Raw genomic sequence first — 22,567 nt, 5'->3', positions numbered from 1 at the left:
ACACCAGATTCCTAGAAACTGACCTCCAGCACATTGATCTTTTCCCAAACTTCCTCTTCTAGCCTTTCGGAAGCCGCCCCTGACCCTCCTCCTCCCCCTCCCCCTCCCCCTCATCCTCCCCCTCCCCTCCCTCCCCCTCCTCCCCCCGTGGAGGCTGCTGGGAAGCCACGTGAGCCGGAGAGTGTCGAACAGCCTCCAGCCCCCCTTGTCCAGCGTGAGAAGAAAGCTCCGCGTCCTCCGAAAAAGAAGTACCAGAAGGCTGGGCTGTATTCGGACGTGTACAAGACCACTGAGTAAGTTGGATCTGCTGACGTCTCATCGCAATGCTGTGTCAGTGGCTCGTTCCCCTGAACCTCCCTTTGTTGATTAAGAAGTTAGCGTGTTCCCCTTTGCTTCCGTGCCCACCAATCCAGAAAGATGACAATTGCTAGGTTTCTCTTTTGTGGTCAGTGCCTGGTGACATTGACACAAAAGCCTTGCTGCATCATGAGAAACGTCAGGGAGCTGCATCACCTTCAATCCCCCAATCCCAGAATTGTTTTAAGACCTTCAGGAAAATCTGTCAGGCTTAATATAAAAAGTATGTGTTAACGTGGATGAGAATCCCTTGTTATTAAATGAAGTAGAGATCAACCGTTCCTCAGGACCTGTTAATGCTCTTAATGAGATCTGGGTTGTTCGCAGAGGGATAATGGATCTCGACTTCGGTTTCCTCGCAAAATACATTCAACTGTAACAGTTTCTATCAATACTTCAGTCTTTAATTCTATCATTCTGCAACTTCAGTCTTTCCCGTTCCTTACATTAACCAAATTTATATTCACAAGTAAACATGCTTTCCTAGAAAACATTCTGTCCGAAACACAGTTATGCCTGTGCATAAATTTATACAGATAAAGCAAAGCTAACCGAAGAAAAACTGCATTCAATGACTAGCTTCTGCATAAGTCTCTCGTTCCTAGTTGCAAAACTGTTCTGACGCAATCACAGAGGCCGATTATATTATTTCATTTACTTACGCTTTTTGGGCCCTGCATTTTCAGCCTGAAATACGATTCCAGGGGAGGGGCGGCTGGTTTAGGCCCCAGACTTTACATAAATCTTGTTTCCACCAGGCCAAGACACACCAATGCACTTTTGTAGAATGAAAAGGATGCAGTATAATCGATAATTGGAGCATTTAGCATGCAGTTTCCATTTGCTGGTTTGCACAGTCGAATTGGAGTTTGTTTGGTTTGTGTTCCCCCCCCCAACCCCTGTTAGCCCAAGGGGGACATCAAGTGTAGACATGCTCTTGGATGCAACTTGCCATCTTCTCTGGAGCCCACACACAAAATTCCTGAGCTACATCCAAGTTAAAGAATACTCTGCTCGCAAGATGTGTGACTCATCAGCGTTTCCTATTTGATTTTATCTCCCCTCCGCCCCTCTTCTTTCAAGGATCGTTCCAAAGCACCTCCTTTAGGACCAGAAAGCAATTCATTTTCAGGAATGTTTCCTTCATATAAAGAAGTTCCCCTGAGTGAGGAAGAGGTTTATCATGTGGCCTCTGATTACTCCTTGGCAGCAGTGTGGTTTTCAGGGAGGGAGGGGCACCGCCTGCTGCAGAGTGAAACAAGTTAAAGCAGACTTGGATTCCCCCCGCCCCGAAACAGAAAGCCTCTGTATGGCATCTGCTCCAGAATGTAATGTTCTCTTTCTGGATACGGTGGCTTTTGTTGGGGCTGTAGTCGTTGCGTGTGTTTTTAATCATCCGTAGACTTCGGAGTTGCTTCTGTTAGAAGGATGGCGTTGGGATAACCCGTTAAAGGCATGTGTATGTTGAGGAATAAATGTGCTAAACATTTTCAACCTTCGGTTTCCTTCCCCGCCACTTTTCAAATGGCTGCTGGAGGAATCATTCCAGTTCACAGTGTCTGAAATGCAAGTCTTCCATAGAGGCAGAGCAGAGAGAGCTCACGTCAGTGTGTTTGCAGCTCCTTCAGAAGAATAATTGTGAATAATTGTTTTTCTTTGGGGAAGTGCAGAATCCTTCTCAAGCATCGTGTCTGCGCCGGTCTGTTGAGATAACCTCAGCGTGCCCAAGATGACCTTGAAAAAGACTCTTGATTGAAACGCTTGGGCTGTTAGTGATCCGGCTACCTCTGAGCAGAGCACCGTTTGCAGGGTCAGGCATTGCCGTTGGCTCCCCGTTCTTTTCCCCAGCCCTTTTTCCAGGTCCGACAGTTGAGGGAGAGGCCATTTGGTGTCATGATTAAAGGCACGGAGATAAAAACCAGTTCTAATCCTGCCTTAGGCACGAAGCCAGCTGGGGGACCACGGGCCAGTCCCTCTCTCTCAGCCCTAGGAAGAAGGTGGTGAGGGCAAACCGCTTCCAAAAACCTTGCCCAAGAAAACTTCAGGGACTTGTCCAGGCCATTGCCAGGAGCCAAGATTGACTCAAAGGCACACAGACACATATATGCACCCACAGAACAGTTGAGTGCCAAGCTCACTGTTCTGGGAGTGGAGCTGTTCGCTTTTCTCCTGAAATGCATAAATGTAGGGCTGGTTCAGGAGTGTTCTGGAAGCAGATCTTCCAGGACAAGGTTATTGTGGTATGCCAGACTCTGCAGCCCTCGGGATTTAATTCCAGAAAGGTGCTTCAGAGCGAACATAGCACCTCTCTGGAACGTTTTACATTGGAGGTCCAGGAATAGAAATAAGAGATGCGGGGCTGTGATCCCTATGTAGTGATCCTAGTTTGCTGCATTCTTCATCTTACCAGCAATAGATGTGGTGCTCCTCACACAAGGCACACTTAGGTGGGTGTGCATGTGTACAATTGTTGCTGTGGCAGCGTGCCCTCTAGTGGCAGTACAGTTAATTGCACCATTAATTGTGAATGGGCCATTGAAAGTTGGTCAGCAGAGAGCAGAAACAGACAGCGAGGCTTCCATAGTTATATATAGCAGATTAAGCCTGCAGACCTGATACTGTGAAAATGCTGGATTGGTGCTGGTAGACGTGATATTGATCTGTTTTAATTGACTGATTATGTGCTGTCAAGTTGGTGTCGACTCTACTGTAGGACGTTGTCTGTTACCGAGAAGTGTGAAAGGAACTTCGTACCCTTGGCAAAATCTTAATAGGTCCTAGTCAAACTGGCCCTTCTGTCTTGCATTTCCGGGAATCCTTTGATGACATGCCCATCTCTTTAAGAAAAAGCCCTTAGAAGGACTTGGTGAATCGAACCTTGACCACACTACTCCAGCCTTGCTGGCTCTGTTAACTCACTAGTGACAGTGCTTCTGTTTTTGAGCTTTTGCACATGTTGTCATCTTATGTCCAAAGTGCTCCTTAGAACACTCCTCAGATGCCTAGGAAAGAGATTCTTAGGCTAATTTGATTGCACCCTAAGCATATTTTTTTAAAAATAAAAAATGCCTAAATGGAGGGACAGTTTTCAGGGAAACGGAAACATCTGAAGCAGGGACACTTTGCTTGCTATACTTGTTTGGCATCTTACAGTGGGGGATTTTCTGTAGGAACGTAGCTAGGGAGAAAAAAGACCTCAACATCTCACAAATTGCGGTCCTAATGAAAATCCCATTGATTGATTGATTGATTGATTGATTGATTGATTGATAATTTAACCTAGAGCATGAATGCTAACAAATTAACATCTACATCAAGGATGGATTGGCCACCACCTTCTTACGGACTGTCAGCAAACGATACAATAATCCTTTTTGAAAATGTAAATCTCTGAAATCTTGAGAGATTTCCTGTGGGAACATCTAGGTGCAGTTATGGAAGTCTCGCAAAATATTGACGGTTAAATGCACGAATATGTTTATAAACTAGCTTTGGAGACTACCTGGATCCTTCTGCAATTACCAGCCTCCCTTCACTTAGTTGGGTCCTTTCTTAACACCACCCAAAGAAATGTCCAAGAGAGGACTCGCCAGCGCCCTGCCTGTCTGTTTTGTAGAGTTGGATGTCTTCCCCCCCATGCTCTCTCTCTCTCTCTCTCTCTCTCTCTCTCTCTCTCTCACACACACACACTCTCTCTCTTTAGCCCCAAAAGCCGCCTGATCCAGTTAAAGAAAGAGAAACTGGAGTACACGCCCGGAGAACATGAGTACGGCTTGTTCCCTGCGCCTATTCACGTAGGTGAGTGAGAACCACCATCTCTCTGGCTTTTGATGGAAGGCCTTCTTCTCTGACTTGACTCTAGAGGAGTTACAAGCTACGAGATGGGATCCAGTTTTCTTTGGAGCAGGGGGCCAGGTCTCATGAAGGAGGTGGCTGGTGGATTCAGGTTTTAGCAGAGGACTGCTGTTCATCAAGGCAGGGCCCCCAAGATCACCCAGCCCTTCCTTTACTACAGGCAGGGCTGTATTTCCAGGCAGAAACGACATTCTGCCCCCATCTGGCCTTCTCCAGGGGTTTGGATGGGAAACGTGCGTGTTTTTGAGCTCAGCAGGGCAGGCTACGGGGTAAAGCAAGTCCCCGTTTTCCCAGTTGGCCACTTTAAACCCCAGCGGCGTAGTGCTTCGTTGCATTCAGTAAAAATTTTCCTTAAAGGGCTTGCAGCCGTGGATGAGAGAGGAAGCTTGTCCTTGCATTCCAGAAGTGGGTGTGGGCATGACTTTTCCCTGCAGTGGAAGAGGGGGGGCAGACTTTTGCACCCAGCCAGTTTTCTTCCCCAATTATGGAAAGCACCTCCACCAGGTTTGTAGTTACAGGACGGAGGCACGGGGCCAATGATAACAATAAGCTGGAACGGGGCCATGGAGGAGGCACGGCCTGGACACCAGTCTGAGGTTCCTCTCCCCCAGCCGAGACTCTGCCTCGCACAGTCCCATAAGCTTCCTTCCCTTCCCCCAGATTAACAACAGCCTTGGAGGGAAAAACAGCTGGTTTTCCCTGCTGCTTCTGCCCATCATCTGACATCGGGGTCCAGCACGTCCTGGTTCCCCTGAGCTGTCTTGCCTAGGTGCTGGCCTTCGTAAGGCCTTGATGAACAAAGCTGAGCGTACCTGTTTGCAGCAACGAAAAGACCGAGGGGCATCAGCAGGCAAGGAGACCTGATGACAATGTTTCTTTGCCCCCTTGTGCTTAAACAGCCTGTTGGAGAATTCCCCATAGGGGAATTTGTGAATTGGGGGGGGGAGATGGAGCCCTCATCCGGGAACAGCCTGCCACTTACTTGGACCAAGAGACACCAACAAATGCATACACGAAAGATAAGGCAGTTTTAATGAGTTTCTCTGCCTGGCATAACAGCCACCCTGTCTCGCCTCCCCGAATCACGTTACGAGGATTATTTCTCTGCCTGGCCAGCTTGTCTGGGTGGCTCCTTTATTGAGGGCAAGAAAGAGCGTTCCCTATTCTCCGGGCCGGCTGCCAGGCGCTTGAAAGAGCCTTTTGTTTCATCCAGTGAGGTCATAGAAGTGAAAACAGATTCCCAGCGGACCTGGCTGCTTCCTGGAACTTGCCAAGCACAACTTGAGGCTTTGAAAAAGAAGAACAAATTTGAAGAGCAAGTTGTAAAGACAACATGTCAGCTGCTCTCCCTCCTCCTGTTTGCCTTTTTCCTAACGAAGCCACGACTGTAAACAGGTCCCACTCATTGATCCTCGTCCCTCTCTATGACTCTCCGCCCTCCAGGTGTCTGGGCTTTGATTCCCAGAATCCTCAGCCACGGCCAGCTTGGTTGGGGAATTCTGGGAACCGTAAGCACAAGGCGCCTCATTTAAAGGAGCCTCTCCAGCTGCAGGTCCCTTGCTAAAATGAAAGAAAACGACTGCTGTGGAACAGCTGCCTGTTGAATGAGTGCCAAGTTGCAATCAAAACTTTCTCAGGAGACTCGGCTGGGTAATTCTGCAACACGTACTGGGGTTGAAGCACCTAATCCAAGAGCGGGATTCGGACATGGAGGACCGCAGGCGGTTGATTTCAGAGCCGTTTGCAGGGACGGTGGGAAAGGAGTAAGAATGCGTCTTAGTCCTTAAACCTCTCAGTTGTCCAGGCTTGGTATAAATCAGCAGCTGTGGCCAGACAAATTCCTCATTTTCCTCTCGGTGCGGTCTCCCTGGCTGGGCCTTCTGGGATGTTAATTCAGCAATGTGTGGCACATTCTTGGTTTCTCCTCATCCTGGCAAACGTCTGCTTTTGGCAACCAGCCTCAGGAGTCCAAGGGGCCAGGAAGAAGGCTCCTCCTCCCTTTCTAAGCTGTCTCTCGGCTTTCAAGGAGGGAACGGCAAGGTGGTTTGAGCCGACCCTTCCTACAATGGAAGAATTGTGGGTTTCCCTGCAGTGCGCCCGGGAACTAGTTCCTGGTTGCTCGTATGCCGCTGTCATTAGATCAGGGAAGGAGAAAGGTTTGGAAGATCTTTCCAAGAGCACATCTGTTGGTAGCTCAGTGTCTGTGTGCATGGGCGAGAGAGAAAGAAAAAAAAAAAGAAAAAGCATACCGTGTTTGCAAAAAAATAAAATAAAATGATTGCATGCATTTCTTCCCTCCCCTCTTGCAGGAAAATACCTTCGCCAAAAGCGAATAGACTTTCAGTTGCCTTATGACATTCTCTGGCAGTGGAAACATAATCAGGTAAGGGACCGGGGTGTCTTTTAAATGTCCCAGGTGCTCTGCTTGCATTTGGAGAAGGTTGCAGACCCACCTGGCTTCTGCTGGGGCTGCCCTGGACTCAGCCGTACGTTCAGAAGCCTTTTGTTAACGGCGGTGGTGAAGAAAAGGAGAAGGAGGGGAAAATCTTGAAGATATATATTTAACACAAACCATTTCCATCACCTCTGGCCATGCCTCCTTCGGCCCCCTCCCACCTGACTCCCGTGCAGCGTAGCAGTTGTTCGCCTGGCAAACGTGCTGGTTCTTCATCCTGCTGGAGACTTTTATTCTGATAGCGCTTTCTGCAAGGATGTGTGTGTGTGAGTGTGTGTGTGTGAGTGAGTGAGAGTGAGACACCCCTCTGGAGAATTCAGATGTTCTGCCAACAGCCCTGAAAAATTTCAGGCCTTATTTTTCTTGGATCGAGTCCCAAGCAGAAAGGCCTTTCTTTCTTTCTTTCTTTCTTTCTTTCTTTCTTTCTTTCTTTCTTTCTTTCTTTCTTTCTTTCTTTTTTTTTCGTTTTCCTAATTTTATTTATTCCACCTTAAAGCCGAAGTTTTCGAAAGGAGAAGGAGCGTGCAGAGCAGCTCCTTCTGTGTTGATTCAGAACCCTCCTCGGGGGTCCGTACACGAAAGGGAAAAAACTCTCTCCGTCCCAAAGATTTTGCTTTGCCCAGCCTGCTTGCTGTCACTGTCCTTTCCCGCCCGTTGCCTGGGGGAATCAGTTTGCTCAGTTGCAGCCAGCAGATGTTACAGTGTTGCTGGAAAAAAAATGAGTGTGAAGTTCCTTCTCCCTTGGATAATTCACTGCAAAATTAGAATCATGATGGCTTCGCTCTGCTTTCGCCAAGCTGGCTCTCTCCAAAATGTTGGGGAGAATTTCCAGCCAGCAATCTCAACACAGTTGAAGGTCACCAGATCCAGGCATGATGGGGTACATCCTTGTGTGTCCTTTGGGTAACCAAACCCAGCTGTGTATTAAACCATATATGGGGTAGCCCTAGGTAACAGAATTCCACGCAGGCGAGCAGCAGAACTGATTGGAGAACCGGATTCCTTCATCCTGTCTCCAGACCTGGGTTTGGCCATTCAGCCGAGCGGTTCTTGGCTGAGCCTGGTTGATGAAAGACACCACTGTTCGCTGTGTTCGCATAGTTAGCTCCACACAGAATGGTTAACGTAAACCAGGGTTTACTGTAATGAGCTATAGCCATGGATCAGATCCACACAACAAGGATTGTAGTTGGCCATTGCAGTAAACCCTGGTTTAGGATAACCATGCTGCGTGGAGCAAGCTGTGTTGGTCTTGTGCAAGAAAAATGTCATCACTCCCAAGCTCTTTTTGAGATCCTGTTTTCGGTCTTTACGCGCCCAAATTCTCTTCCTCTAATGCAAAGCAAGACGCATTTACCTGGGTGGGACAAGGAATCTTCCATCAGCTCTTGTATATGAATATACAGTCCAGGCCAAAGACCTTTTCTCTTTCCCCTTCCTCGAGCTGCTCAAAATCTATATTTGTTTTTAGTTTTTTAACAAACGGCAGCAAAAATCAGGGCTCTGTATCTCAACTGACATATTCGGCCCTCTGGCAGCAGTCCAATCTCCCTTTTATGAAAAATGCAAACAGCTTTCCTTTTTTAAAAACGTGCTTCTTTTCTAGGGAGGCCCTCATTCTGCAGTGTAATAACAAGAGCCTGTCTTCTTTTCGTTTCAGCTGTACAAAAAGCCAGACGTCCCACTTTATAAAAAAATCCGTTCGAGTAAGTCCGCTTATGTTTATAATGGCTTTCAGGGGTCCGCAGAACCAGGGAGCATGTCAGCCCCCTCGCTTCACTTGAACCCACACCCCTTGACCTACGTACACAGGCCCCAATTGTGTCACGTTGGGCTCTCTGTTCGGCAGATGGCTTGAGATTTGGGGAGGGTGGGAGAGCCCTTGAAATTGGCAGCCCCCCATCCTGAGACTGATTTAGGATCTCCCCCACCCCTTTTTCCCCCCCACCTGCAGACGTTTACGTGGACGTGAAACCTTTGTCTGGTTACGAAGCCACCACTTGCAACTGCAAAAAACCTGAAGACAGTAGGAAAAGCGGATGCTTGGATGACTGTTTGAACAGGTATAGCAATGGACTCTAACATGGGGCTTGTTTTTAATTAGTTAAATGAGTTTGGCGGGAAAATTGACCTGCTTAATTGCAAATCAGGAGGAATCTGGTAGCACCTTTTCCAACTGAAAGATTTTATTTAAAGGCATAAGCTTTCTCAGTGGACCCTAGAACAGTGTTTCTCAACTTTGGCCGCTTTAAGATGGGTGGAAAGCAACTCCCAGAATGCTTTCTCCTCCCATTTCCGTCCCCTCCCCTCCCACACTGGCTGGGGAAATCTGGGAGTTGAAGTCCACACCTCTTAAAGTGGCCGAGGTTGAGAAACGCTGCTCTAGAGAACCAAGTCTGCCCGTTTGTTCTCAATTTCTCAAGGGCTGGTTCTGCAGTCTGGATTCCCAAATCTAAATTTCAGATTGGAATGTTTTGCTTGGAAAAGCTTAATTTAAGGCCTTTCTTGTAATTGGCACGAGCAAATCTGCAAAGTCCCAGTCCCTGGCAAAACGAAGCTATTATTCTGCAGATACCTTTTCAGGCTCCCCTGAAAGTGGACATCCAATAGTCTCGTGCAACCTTCTCTTCCTTAAACTGGATTTACACACACACACATACACACACATATATTATATGTATTTAAAAAAACTCCCCCCATTGATTTGTCCCAGGCCATCAGAAGGTGTTCTCTGCTCAGACATGCCTTCTTGCTTGAAAACACCAACCCGAAGTTGGCCCTATGCTGTCCCCCAGCCTCCCCATCTTCTTAGAGTGATTCTGAGGAGGATATGGAGAAGGGGCTGTGCATATGTAGCCAAGATCATTTTTTAAAAAATCATAAGCAGAAATTGGAAGCTGGACTGACGTTGGATAGCCCTGCCCATATTCGCCAAGCCACCTGCTTTCCCTGACCCATCTCTCTGCCCCCCAGGATGATCTTTGCTGAGTGTTCCCCCAATACATGTCCCTGCGGGGAGCAATGCTGCAACCAGCGGATTCAGAGGCACGAGTGGGTGCAGTGCCTCGAACGCTTCCGGGCTGAGGAGAAAGGTTGGGGCATCCGTACCAAGGAGTCCCTGAAAGCCGGCCAGTTCATCATTGAGTATTTGGGAGAGGTGGTCAGCGAGCAGGAATTCAGGTAAGAGCTGGCTGCGGGCACGAGGGATCGTTCTGGAGCCACCCTGCGCAGGAAAGGACGGCGGGGAGAGAAATGCCGAGGCTGCCCCTGCCGAGAGTGTTGGCTTTTCAGGAACCGGATGATTGAGCAATACCACAACCACAGCGATCACTACTGCCTCAACCTGGACAGCGGGATGGTGATCGACAGCTATCGCATGGGCAACGAGGCCCGTTTCATCAACCACAGCTGCAACCCCAACTGCGAGATGCAGAAGTGGTAAGTGCGCCACGGCTGCTGGCGGAAACTGTGCCCCGTCTTCGGGCGCGCGGGAACACAAATCGAAGCGCAGACGCGAGCATTCCGCTCGAAAGCATGCGAAGAAGTCCATCAAAACGCCTTAGTGAGTTTTTACTTCTGAACGACCCATCCGTTTCCTTCCCCCTCTTTCCCTACAGGTCCGTCAACGGCGTCTACAGAATCGGGCTCTACGCTTTGAAGGACATGCCTGCTGGCACCGAGCTGACGTACGACTACAATTTCCACTCCTTCAACGTGGAGAAGCAGGTGAGGGCTTGGGGTCTCTGTTCCAGATCATCTTCTGCATCCCCTGAGGTTGCCAGGGCGATCCTTGCACTGAATTTAAGCCCTTCCAGAATGTCTTGAAAATTGTAAATAGAAGTTGACCACGTATGTATGGAGAAGCTGTAGATATTGATCGATATTGATATCGGTTACGGTAGGGATGGGGAATTATATGCAACTGAAACCCAGCCTTGGACTCTTCTAACCCTAACCCAAAATTTTAAACTCCAACGATCATACTTAAGGATGCTTCCTGATTCCGCAAGGTCTCCAGTTGAAGGGAATTAAGCAATTTGAGCCCACAGTCATTTCGTCTCATTTGCACCCCATGTCTTCTTCCAAAAGGCAACACAGCAAAGCCAAACTCGCAACCTCCAAAGCGTTCCACCAAGAAAGGTGGCAAGGGGGGGAAAAATCTAGTCTGACCATAAAACGCATCAGCGGTTTGTCAGTAACGTTTCACCCGAATTCGAAATCCAAAGGAGGCGAAAGAGTGGAGTTGAAGAACCAGTAAAACCCATTAGCCAAAGGGAGCAACCAAGGGGTTTTAGGGGTCTCCACCAGTGCTGGTTATGGTGGGTCTATTTCACAACAGCCACACAGAAAGCGGTTGAACACGAGTGCGCAGGTTGGTCTATTGCTCGGAGCTGCTTGGGCTCCCCTGTTTCGCGGAGGGCCACCCACTTAAACACAGGCCACGTTTTTCTTTCCCAAGCAACTCTGCAAGTGCGGCTTCGACAAGTGCAGGGGGATCATCGGAGGCAAGAGCCAGCGAATGAACGGCCTGCTCAGCAAAGCCAACCAGACGGTCACGGCCCAGAGGCGGCCAAGCCGGTCCAAAGAGAAGAGGAAATCCAAGCACAAGTTGAAAAAGAGGGTGAGTGTGCCCCAAACGTTCACCATTGGCTTTTAGCTTCGGTCGGAGGTACGCGAGGCTCAAGGACGCCGTCCCGGCGTGTCGATTGAAGGTCTCCGGTTCCATCCCAAAAGCATTTCAGAGAAAGGTACTCGTCAGAGACCTTCGCAGATTGGCTTCCCGGGAATGCCAAATTCACACCTTGCTTTGACCTGGCTCTGTCCTTAAACGTTCCTTCACTGCATGAGCATCTTCCCAACCGATTGCAGGAGATCGTGGTCCTGGTTGATCAGTGCCACGGAGAGACCTTTCTCCTGCCTTTGTCGAAAGGGAGCAGATGGGATTACAGTACGTTCGTGTGCCCTTTCCCTGCGTCGCTTCATCCAGTCCAAATGACTAACATGGGACACATTTGCACCTAAATATCACCCCAGTGGTAGCTTGAATTAGGAGCCAATGTGGGAAAGCAGGAAGCTCCCATTGGCACTTCTGCCCTTCCCCTCGATCACCAACTGCCCCCATGAACGTTTCAGAAGTTCCCCCAAACTGCTGTTTTGTTTGTAGCGTAGTGAAACCATAAATTTTAACTCTCTAGACCTTGAGATTCTTTTCCCCCCCCCCCAAGATTCCCTCTTCAAAGAGATGTTGCTCTTGTTTTTCAGAAGGGCCACGTTCCTGAAGAGCCCAGTGAAAACTCAAGCCCCCCAACTCGGTTGACTCCCCAACTGCAGATGAAGCCCATGTCCAACAGGGAAAGGTGAGGAGAAAGGAAGGGCTGTTTTTTTCTCAGCCTCCGCTCTTTCCAGCCTCAACACCAGGGTGAGCAAATCCTTCATCAGGGCTGTATTGCCACTTAGGTTGTGTGTCTTGCAACAGTGCTATGGGCTAAGGAACTCTCGAGCCTCAGCACGGTGCATCAGGATTGACCAGTCCTGGTTTGCGACAGCTTAGCCGGCCAGCAGTGGGAAACGTGGTTGGCTGGTTGGTTGGTTCTAATATGCAAGTTAACTCTACAGCCCAAAAGTTGTGGAGCAATAGATTAGGGAAGCCAAGCAGTTCACACTAGGTTAGCACTAGGAGCTTGCCTGCTGTCCTAGAATTGTGGAATTGGAAGGAACCAGAAGGATTATCTGGCCCAGTGTGTAGGAAAAGCAGTTAATCATGCTTGAGAGGGAGCTGTCCAACCTCCCCCTAACACTGTCAAGAGATGGAGAACCCACAGCCTGCGTGTCGGAATCAAACCTTTAAAAGGAAACGAGTCTTTGTGCCTGGCCGCTGATTCTCCCTAGCCTGAATTTTCCTCCTGTAAGCTGTAAGCCCTCGAAAGCAGCGACCCCTTACTACTGCCGTCTCCAGCAACGGCTAAAACTTTTCCCCACTTGCCCTCGTTTCTCAGGAAGTCCTCCTTTCCGCTGTCTCACTTTTCCCCCCCTCCTTTCTAGGAATTTTGTGCTAAAGCACCACGTTTTCCTGGTGCGCAATTGGGATAAGATCCGGCAGAAGCAGGAGGAAGTCAAGCACGTCAGCGACAACCTTCACTCGCCCTCGCTGTACACCCGCTGGAATGGGATGTGTCGGGACGACGGCAACATCAAATCCGGTGAGGGTCAGCTCTCTGAACCCCCTTCTCCGAGCACCTCGAAGTCACTGCCCCCCAAAAGGGGCTTTTCATAAGTAAAATGCAACATCCTCTCTCTTTCCCCTCCTTTTCAGATGTCTTCATGACCCAGTTCTCCGCCCTGCAAACGGCCCGCTCGGTCAGGACCCGACGGTTGGCTGCCGCCGAAGAAAACCTCGAAGTTGCCCGGGCAGCCCGCCTTGCGCAGATCTTCAAGGAGATTTGCGACGGCATCATCGCGTACAAAGGTGACAGCAGCCGAGGAGCTGAGGTCGGACCCACACCTTTGGCAGGGTCTCCCTGAGCCCAGCACAGGTTCCCCAGGGCATGAAACAGGAAAGGACAGGTTGAGTTGCAGGGGTTCGATGCTGTAACTCTTTACTTTTCTTCTGGAGCTGTTAAATCCAGATTACTGATTTACTTTGTCATGGGATCAGATTCTCTTCTTCATCTGCTGCTGATGGCCTTTGGGGAATGCGTGCTATTTTCTCCATCCCAGTCTTCAGCATTGCCCTTCCTAATAAATATTGACAGACTATGCAGCACTGTAAGGATCTGGGGCTGGATGGTCTTTCAGGTCCCCCAACAGCGTACTCACTGCCGCTGTGATTGAATCCGTCCCCCTTGCTGCTGGTCGTCCTTTTCTCTTCTTTCCTTCCACCTTTTCCTGCATTATAGACTTCTCAAGGGAGCTGGTCTCTGCAGAAGGTTGTCCTGGTAGAAGGTTCTAAATCAGGGCTTAAGCAGTCATTCCTCCGTCCCTCCCCAACATGGTTCAATTTATAGTTTCCATCCCCGGTCATCAGCCACCCTAAACTGGAGTTCCAGTCCCATGGCATTCAGAGGAATGCCGGCTGGGCTGAAGCCCATCTGGTGACATCTCAGAGGCTTTGTATCTCTCCAACATCCTCACGGCTCCTTTCCTTGTTTACTTCCAGATTCCTCCAGGCAAGTCCTGGCAACTCCTTTGCTGATTCTTCCCCCGAAAAAAAAGTAAGTCCTCTTGCCTTCTTGCCAAAGGTGACTGGGTTGGCGGAGGCGGCCTTGCCATTCATGTGGAACGAATGTCCAAAGCGAGCCGGCAGTCACTTTCTGTGTTTCCAACCTCTCTCTGGTTCAGAAATGCCGATTACTATGAGAAGATCTCCGACCCCCTCGACCTCACCACCATTGAGAAGCAGATCCTGACGGGGTATTACAAAACGGTGGAAGCTTTTGACGGGGATATGCTGAAGGTCTTCCGCAATGCCGAGGTGAGTCGGCCGCGGGGTTGCCTAGAGGTATTTTCTTCCCCCAGAACCTCCATTCCCTGAGCTTCTTTTTTTCCCATGCTAACGGAACCAGGAAGATTTCCCTTTAGGGCTAGGAATAACATGGGCCCCAGGAGCAGAGAGTCTAGTGTGACCAGGGGCACGCAAGGGAATTCCATGGCAAGGAAAGCCAGGAATTTGGGAATGCGTTCCCCCGGAGGAGACGACCGTCGGCTTTTTGTTTTGCGGCAGAAATACTACGGCAGGAAGTCTCCGATTGGGCGGGACGTCTGCCGCCTGCGGAAGGCCTACTACAACGCCCGCCACGAAGCCGCCACTCAGATCGACGAGATTGTGGGAGAGACGGCAAGCGAGGCGGACAGCAGCGAGACCTCCATGTGCGAGAAGGAGAGCGGGCACGAGAAAGACGAGGACGTCATCCGCTGCATCTGCGGCTTGTACAAAGACGAAGGGCTCATGATCCAGTGCGACAAGTGCATGGTGAGCGCATCAAGGAGCTTCTGCCCTCCCCGGGCCCTCGGGAGAGGGGCAGGCTTCGCGCTACAGATCTCCAAACGAGAGACCAGCCCCCAGGGTTCCACCCTCACTGGAACCAGCAGGATCCCCTGCTCTGAAATGTAGGAGTTGGCAGCACCCTGTTTGGTGGAATCTCTTTTGAACTTCTTGCAAGATACAGCAGCCTTCAGTAACCGAAGCAGCTAGGTCAGCACTACCAGCTTCGGCTGAAATTAGCCTGAAATATCCCAGGCTTCTGAGCAGGGAGATTCTGCTGTTCTTTTGCTATTTGTTTCTCCCTGTGCCTGGGAAGTCCGGCTTTGAAATGCAGAAGGATGAGCTGCGGTCCCTAAGCGTGGCTTTTATGCCAACCCTTTAGAGAGGCAAGATTTCTTTCTCCTTTTTTTCTGATCCCTCCCTTTTTCTTGTAGGTTTGGCAGCATTGTGACTGCATGGGAGTGAACTCGGACGTTGAGCACTATTTGTGCGAACAGTGCGAACCTCGCACGGTGGATAGGGTAAGCTGGGTTCAGCCAGTGCACCTTGCCAAGGGGGTTGTCAGCGTCGTCTCATCCTTCGGTTTCACGAATGTGCGGTTTGAGAACAAGGGACCCGGGTTGTCCAACAGCTTTTTCCCCTGCAAGAATCATTAAGAATTGTAAACTTCTGCCTGCTGGAGAAGGCTTTGCAAGATGGTGGTCTTTGGGGTGGCCAGGAGAGAAGACACCCCTTCATTGGAACAAACCAGCGCCAAACAGGCCCCCTTCCAAGCACAGTTGCTGAAAATCAGTTCTGTGGTTTCCAGCCCGTTTGTGGGGAGGCAGGAAACATAGCAGAATTGCAGCATCAGCCTTGTAAACCCAGCTTGAATTTGACAAAGCGGAGGGGGGAACCCCACCAAACTCAAGCACCCAGGAAAAAATCCTTTAAATATTATTTCCGCTGCAGCCCTCACGTTCCTCAAAAACATTGCAGCTCCCAGGCGCCAAAAGGTCACATCTCCTTGTTGCTGGCCTGCCACCAGCAGAGAGATTGAGGGGGGCAAAAGAAAAACCCACCTGAAAGCTAAACGGGCTAAAAGCAGGAGCTTTTGCCTGACTTTGTTAGAGAGCACGGAGGCCTTCTCTGTTGGATTCACAACAGAGCTCCTAAAAGCAGCTTCCTCTTCCCTGGCCCAGCACTTGAATTACTTCCTGTGGCAGGGCTGCGAACCGTCTGGGAGATCACCTGTCCCTCTCTCTAAACAACTGAATTCTGTGGGATGGGAAAACGCCGACTTTCTCACTGGCCCTTTCTGGTATTTGCCTCCCTGCAGGAAGTGCCAATGATTCCCCGGCCTCACTACGCTCAGCCCGGCTGCGTTTACTTCATCTGTCTGTTACGGGATGATCTCTTGCTACGCCAAGGTGGGTGTCTGCCCCTCGGGGAGTGAGAGACAGCCAGGAGGGCTTTGGGATATCTCTTGCCCTTCCCCAGGGTGTTCGGGTCTTGAGCCTGTCTCGTTCACTGGTGAGGGTGTCCAAGCACAGGTAAATATGAAGCTGCCTTTAACAGGGTGTCCTGGAGCGCTGGGCCTGCCCCAGCATTGAGACTTGCCCACTAGGAGCGTTCCTTGGTTTTCTGGTTCGGCTACGGGAGCAACAGTGATCACTGTAGCTGGAAACCAAACTTAGTCTGTGCGCCAACGTGGGCACAGGGTGCTCAGCTTACCTAGATACGAGGCCGGGTAGTCTGAGCCGAGGAATTACTCATCCGGGAACGCAACGGCTGCGTCTCTCCTTTTCGGTTGTTTCTCTTTCGACTGTCCGTTTCTTTTTTTTCTTTTCCCCCACACATGCTTTTTCTCTAATGCCTCCCTCTTGTACATGAGGGATGACCTTTTGACACGGGAAAACCAGAATTGGACAGAAGAGAGACCGCTCAGTAAATGGCATCTCCACGTCCAGCCCCAAGGACGCAGCATGGGGAAGGTGGCCACCTTCTTCTGTTGCTTTTGGGTTAGATGGAGCCGTAGTCTGATCCCATTGGGATTCTGTCTTGCACCTTCCCTTTTTTTTTATTTCTTTTTTTTTTTTTTTATACCCGGGCCAGGGTATTGAGGCCCTTCTCTGTTTCCTGCCCGCAGGAGACTGTGTGTACCTGATGCGAGACAGCCGAAGGACCCCCGACGGCCACCCCGTCCGGCAGTCGTATCGCCTGTTGTCCCACATCAACCGTGAGAGGCTCGATATCTTCCGTATTGAGAAGCTCTGGAAAAATGAGAAGTGAGTCTGTCCCTCTCCTGCAGGAAAAGGAGTCGGATCCCGTGCCTCTCAGCCGGGCTGGAGTTGAATGACGAACATGGAGAATTTTCCCTGTTTCTTTTGACCAGCAGATAGCGGTTCTTGAAGATATAAAATCTTCCCCTAGTGGATAGACAATTTGCCCTCATCCCTTACAGCGGCGTTTCTCAAGCTTGATCACTGTAAGTTGTGTGGACTTCAATTCCCAGAATTCCCCAGCCAGCTTGGCTGGCTGGGGAATTCTGAGAGTTGAAGTCCACACATCTTAAAGTGGTTGAGATTGAGAAACACTGCCTTAGAGCAATGATCAGTAACCAAGAGCTCTCACTTCTAATTTAAAAAGCTCCTCCAAGACCTGTGTTGGTTGCACAAAGGAGCCTCCTCTTATGCTGCACCAGCTTTACGGGGAAATCCCTGTTTCTCGCCTTCCTGCAGGGGGGAACGGTTCGCCTTCGGCCACCACTACTTCCGCCCACACGAAACGCATCATTCCCCCTCCCGGAAGTTCTACCACAACGAGCTCTTCCGGGTGCCGCTGTACGAGATCATCCCTCTGGAGGCCGTGGTGGGGACCTGCTGCGTGCTGGATCTCTATACTTACTGCAAAGGCAAGTCAGCAGAACCACAGGAGGGGCTTTCTCCAAACTGCACTTGCTCCCAGCCTGTCGGCCTTGCAGGGTAAACCAGATACAAATCACAACCGGATGAGCTAATTCGACTTTATGGTAAAACTGCATTGACAGAATCTTGCAAGTCTGAAAGTACAGTTCTCCCTCCGTCTCCTTTACAGCCCGAGAAACTAGGGAGGGTCCCTTCTGAGTTTCGTTCTCCTTCCATTATGCAGCTGAGGGCTAAGCCGTCTCTTATCTGACCGTTCCCCAGGCAGCGTCTCTTGGCCTAGTCTCCCAAGGTCTTTCCCACATACCATCACACAGCCTGCCTGAGCTCTGAGTGAGTTATCAGAGCTCTTCCAACACTCCTAAGAACTAGTGTGGTGGAGTGGTTAAAGTGTCAGACTAGGATACCTGGTTCAAGACCACCCTTAGCCCCAGTAACTTGGGGAAGGGGGGCAGTTGGCCATTGGTCTCTCTTGTTGCAGCCTGCGTCCTGAAGTCACTGTTGTTGCAAACGAAGGCTGATCCCTGTGAAAGCTCCCTTAGACCCTCGAGGGGAAGAAGAATATGAATCAAACACTTTAAACTCTGGCCTGGAAAAAGGCTTTTTGAGCAGTCACCCCCCCCACACACACACCAGTAGAAGGAAGGGCCTGAAACGGTGCCCTGTGGACTTGGGGCTGAGATGGTCTCGGGGCTTCTCCCTGCAGGAAGACCAAAAGGGGTGAAGGAGCAGGATGTGTACATCTGCGATTACCGCCTCGACAAGTCGGCCCACCTCTTCTACAAGATCCACCGGAACCGCTACCCGGTGTGCACCAAATCGTACGCTTTCGACCACTTCCCGAAAAGGCTGACGCCCAAGAGAGACTTCTCAGTAAGCGGCGCCCTCCTGTAATGCCCGACGTGGCCCTCAGCAAGGAAGCCACCGGGCCCCTTGACCCTCTCCCTTTAATCAGTCTGATTCGTTCCTTTAAAAAATAGCCATCTTCATCAAGGTTTTCCTCCATATGTTCGGAGGAGCTGTCCTAGGCAGTCATGCTCCTTGGTCTACGACCAGAGCTTTCCCTAGCCCAGCCCTCCCTGGGATGACCTCTCTTTAAATGATGAACCCCAAAGCGCCATGGAGGTTTACCGCGATTTGCTTTTTCCATTTCAGCCTCATTACGTCCCAGACAACTACAAGAGGAACGGAGGCAGGTGAGTCCCTTGAGGGTCGTGCGCTGATGTCAGCCCTTCGAGGTAGTCCAGGCCAGGAAACCAAATTCTGAGATGCTTTCTCCACCCCCATGCCTCCTTCGGACTTAGCTTTCTCTTATCAGAACTTTGTCTAGGCCAGGAATGGCAAACCTTTTGGGCTCAGCATGTCAAAAATTCAGAAAATGCCTGACTTGACTCGGCTGGCATGTCACACACACGCCCCACCCTGAACAAAAGAGAAACCATTCTTTACATGTTCATTTATTTTAAAAAAATGCAGTCCAATCACGTGGGGTGCTATGTATTATATAAAGAAACGTCAGATAATTGCAAAAATGAAGCATGAGTAAAACAAACTCAGTTTATTGAGTAACTCAAACGGAGAACAGTCGTCGGGTGTTGGTAAACGCTGGCGGGTCACCCAAAACGTGGCGTGTCACCTTGGACATGCACGCCATAGGTTTGCCATCACTGGTCTAGGCTGTGGCTCTTCCTCCTGTCCCCCAAGGTTATTCTCACAGCGCATGACTTTTGCGTCTTTCACGCCACATCTTCTTCCTGCCTGTCTCATTCTTGCAAGGCTCTCAGGTTCAGGTTCTCAAGAGCACCTTCAGTTCTTCCATCTTGGGTGACCCTTGGGGGGGCCACGCATCACCTCCTTCCAACTGGAAAGAAAGTCCCCCCCACGCTCTTGGAGGCCCTCCGGCCTCATTTCTCCATGTTCTCCTCCCCAGGTCCTCTTGGAAGTCCGACCGTTCCAAGTCCCAAAATAAAGACCTGACCCAGGAGGAAGAGCCCCTTCCCCTTCTGGAAGAGGTGATCGCCAACCCCGAGCAGCCTCCTGGCGAGCAGCCGGCCCACCCAGAGGAACCGGAGAAAGAGGCCCCTTCCCAGGAAAACGGCGAAGTGGATAAAAAGGTGGAGGAGAGCAGCCTGGTGCCCAGAGGGCCTTGCACCCCGGAAGAACACCGGCACATGCAGCGTGAGCGGCTGAACCAAATACTTCTCACCCTCCTAGAGAAAATCCCAGGAAAAAACGGTAAGGTTTCCAGCAGGCCCCCATCCTTTCTCCACAGACCCTTTCGAAAACCAGCGCCTCGCAGTTTGCTCTGCCGATGTCCCTCCCTCCCTTCCTTTCCCCGCAGCCCCCTTGCCAGCAATACGTTTGGGGAGATGGCCACTAGCAATGCTCCTGAAGTCCCCGTTGGACTCCCCAAAGGAATCTGGGTCCCCCCCTCCTGGGTTCCGTGACCCACCGGCTTTGGGGTTCTGGCTTTGCTTTTCTTAAAGTTCCTTTTCATTGCGATTTGCTGCAATTGAGCCAACTTCTCCCGTCCCTCCCAACCGCTTGGGAAGAGCGCCTGCCCCCAAAAAGGGTTTCCGAATTCCAGCTGGACTCTCCAGCCCCCCGCCCCCCAAGCGCCCCTTTGCCTGCCGAAGGTCTGGGTTACGTTTCCCGCTGGGAGAGACCCCGGAAGGCCGTGGCGCCGTTCCGCTCGAGGGCTCCCGAGGTCCACCCCAGCCTACAAGAAGCCCTCTTAGCCTTTGCGGTCGGTCTCTGCTTCCCCGCTGCAGCCATCGACGTCACTTACCTGCTGGAGGAAGGATCGGGGAGGAAGCTGCGGCGTCGCACGCTGGTCCTCCCAGACAGCAGCTGCAGGAAGTGAGCCTGTGGCCCCGGATGCAGGACGCCGAGTGGAGTTCTCCTGTGAGCCGGGCGTGAGACTGACCGCTGGGCAAGGCTTTGACCGCCTTCCCGCGCCTCTCAGCGAGCTTGGAGGAGGCGGCGGAGCAGAAGGAAACTGACGAAACGGTTCTGTAGCACTTAGGCCCTGCGCTTGGGCAGGCAAGCCGCCGCTCTCCCCCCCAAGGAGCGTGCAGCGCGATGCGCGGGGAGCCCGGCATGCCTTCTTGTCCCTGTTAAGGTACTAAAGGAAAACCTTGGGGTTTTTTGTCCTGGGGACGGTCACAGTTTTAATTTAATTTATTGGGTTTTTTTTTTTTTGGTCCCCCCTGCCCCACCCCGCTCTGACGGCCGCGTTCAGAGGAAGGAAAATGAAGCGTACCCTGGAGGGGGGGCAGCGGCAGAGCACCGAGTTCGGAACTGCCCTCCTGCCCGTACGCCTCATTGCTTCTGCCCCTGCCTGCCTTCCAGCGGGCAGCCGAGTTGGGGGGTGAAAGGGGACGGCGTGTGGCACCGCCCGGCCCCAGAGGTCTCTTGCATCCAGAGCACTGGTAAGCCGGTCTCTGGTTGGCACCGGACGCGACGGAGGAAGAACTTGGTTGCCGGACATTTTGCACAGGAGGCGTCCCGTCCCTATGGATGCCCCCAGGAAACCATGGTTGGTTTTTCGGAAGCACTTGGTTCCACATCGTGCAACTCGAGGGGGATGGGGAAAGGTGATTTTGTTTATTTTTATTTTTTATTTTTTCCAATTCTTTCCGCTGCAGAGAATTTTTCTAAAGCAGGTCCAGTCCTAACGGCACCCCGTTTGGGTTATCTTCCTTTTCTTCTCTTTTTTCCCCTCTTGTTTCCTTTTTTTTCCCCTCTTTTTTTTAATCATCTCTTCCCTCCCGGCCTTTTTTGTAATGAGCTGTCGTTCTCGTGCGTCCGGTGTGTCGTGAAAATTTGGGGAGGGGGGGAGGGGGAAAGGGGGTGGGGAAACTCCAACAGCAAAAGATGGGGGGGGAGCCCTTTCACTACACGAACCGTCGAACAGTATTTCCGAGCGAGCATCTGTTGCGAAACTGTAGACAACTTATCCACCGATAACACTACTCGTGTTTTAATTTTAATTTTTTTTTTTTTTTAAGAGAAAAACTGTACAGCTTCAAAGCGTCCGCCTCTTAAAGAGGCAGTGTATTTTGTACTCCGCCTCTCTCTCTCGCCTCTTCATCCAGGGGGTGGGAAAAGTAAAGGAAACCACCGGCTGGAACAAAGGAACCGTTTCTGTGTTGTTTTTTTTCTCGTTTTCCCCTGGCTGGACGCAAATGCCCACCTCTGCCCGGACTCTTCACGCTGGCATGGGGAGAGGAGACCTCCTGCCCGCCCGGCCCCTTCCCCGACGGCGAACAGGTTGGAGTTCTACACTGGCTCTTTAACGCGGCTTCACGCTCTGTCTCTCTTCGGCGTTCATAAGCATATTACGGTCCTGTTTTAGGTGTCCTTATAAACGAATCCTGTTTTTAAATGTGCCAAGTTGTATATATCTTAACCTTCCTTTTCCTGCGTGATTGTAAAGCAATATGGTAAACTCTCTCTCCACGTTCCTTCCGGACGGACCAAGCTTGTCCACCACTGTACATTCTTGTCGACTCTATAATTCTTGTTTTAACCTTAGTTTGAAACGACAACGGGGGAAAAAAGGGAAAAAAAGAAAAAAGGGGGGGGGAAGGCACCATTCCATTCAGATCTTGCCTGGTGATTTAAACGGTTAAACGGGGGGGGGGGTTGGGGGGGTCAGGGTGAAAACGGGGGAGGAAAAGCAAACGCCCTTTGAGGAAATAAAAAAAAATATTTTATTAAAAAAACAAAAAGACAAATGAGAAAATTGTTTGGAATATTTTCTTACTGTAGAGAAGCATTGTATAGGAGAACCCAGAGTATATAATACTCAACATGTGTTGTAGGGGGTGGGGGGGGGAGAGTGAGAAGAAAAAAACCGCATGTTTAAAAAAGGGGGGGGAAGCTGTTTTGAGTTGCGCCAATTGGTTCAAAATGGGAGCGGGTGGGAATTGTCTCGAGCTGGTGTTAAACACTAAAAAGAGGGAGAGATGAAAAAGTCCTTTTTAAAGAGAAAGTAATAATGATGTTGATGAC

At 50.5% G+C, this 22,567-nt stretch overlaps 1 protein-coding gene across 2 annotated transcripts in view; it reads left to right on the top strand.

Moving 5' to 3' along the window:
• The window catches only part of ASH1L (ASH1 like histone lysine methyltransferase), a 51,194-nt gene extending 29,637 nt beyond the window's left edge, over positions 1-21,557 (top strand). The window contains exons 6-28 of one of the 2 annotated variants that reach the window (XM_088137291.1): positions 63-293; positions 4,061-4,155; positions 6,522-6,595; positions 8,328-8,373; positions 8,622-8,730; positions 9,641-9,847; positions 9,959-10,105; positions 10,285-10,393; positions 11,127-11,288; positions 11,930-12,024; positions 12,710-12,867; positions 12,981-13,133; positions 13,824-13,878; positions 14,006-14,138; positions 14,388-14,636; positions 15,083-15,169; positions 15,967-16,057; positions 16,777-16,915; positions 17,369-17,541; positions 18,258-18,424; positions 18,707-18,747; positions 19,482-19,786; positions 20,323-21,557. In XM_088137291.1, the coding sequence (XP_087993417.1) occupies positions 63-293; positions 4,061-4,155; positions 6,522-6,595; positions 8,328-8,373; positions 8,622-8,730; positions 9,641-9,847; positions 9,959-10,105; positions 10,285-10,393; positions 11,127-11,288; positions 11,930-12,024; positions 12,710-12,867; positions 12,981-13,133; positions 13,824-13,878; positions 14,006-14,138; positions 14,388-14,636; positions 15,083-15,169; positions 15,967-16,057; positions 16,777-16,915; positions 17,369-17,541; positions 18,258-18,424; positions 18,707-18,747; positions 19,482-19,786; positions 20,323-20,414 (3,118 nt within the window). In that variant the 3' untranslated portion in view covers positions 20,415-21,557. Of the gene's footprint in view, positions 1-62; positions 294-4,060; positions 4,156-6,521; positions 6,596-8,327; positions 8,374-8,621; positions 8,731-9,640; positions 9,848-9,958; positions 10,106-10,284; positions 10,394-11,126; positions 11,289-11,929; positions 12,025-12,709; positions 12,868-12,980; positions 13,134-13,823; positions 13,879-14,005; positions 14,139-14,387; positions 14,637-15,082; positions 15,170-15,966; positions 16,058-16,776; positions 16,916-17,368; positions 17,542-18,257; positions 18,425-18,706; positions 18,748-19,481; positions 19,787-20,322 lie in introns of those variants that run through there. The other variant, XR_015795536.1, reaches the window with a different exon arrangement.
• The last annotated feature ends 1,010 nt before the right edge of the window (positions 21,558-22,567 follow it).

Source organism: Python bivittatus, unplaced genomic scaffold (genome assembly GCF_059951505.1).
Source record: "Python bivittatus isolate LINGU-HERP-01145 unplaced genomic scaffold, Pbiv_v1 ctg000180_np1212, whole genome shotgun sequence".
NCBI lineage: Eukaryota > Metazoa > Chordata > Lepidosauria > Squamata > Pythonidae > Python > Python bivittatus.
Note: the sequence above shows the minus strand (reverse complement) of the source record. Positions and strands in the feature narration are given on the sequence as shown.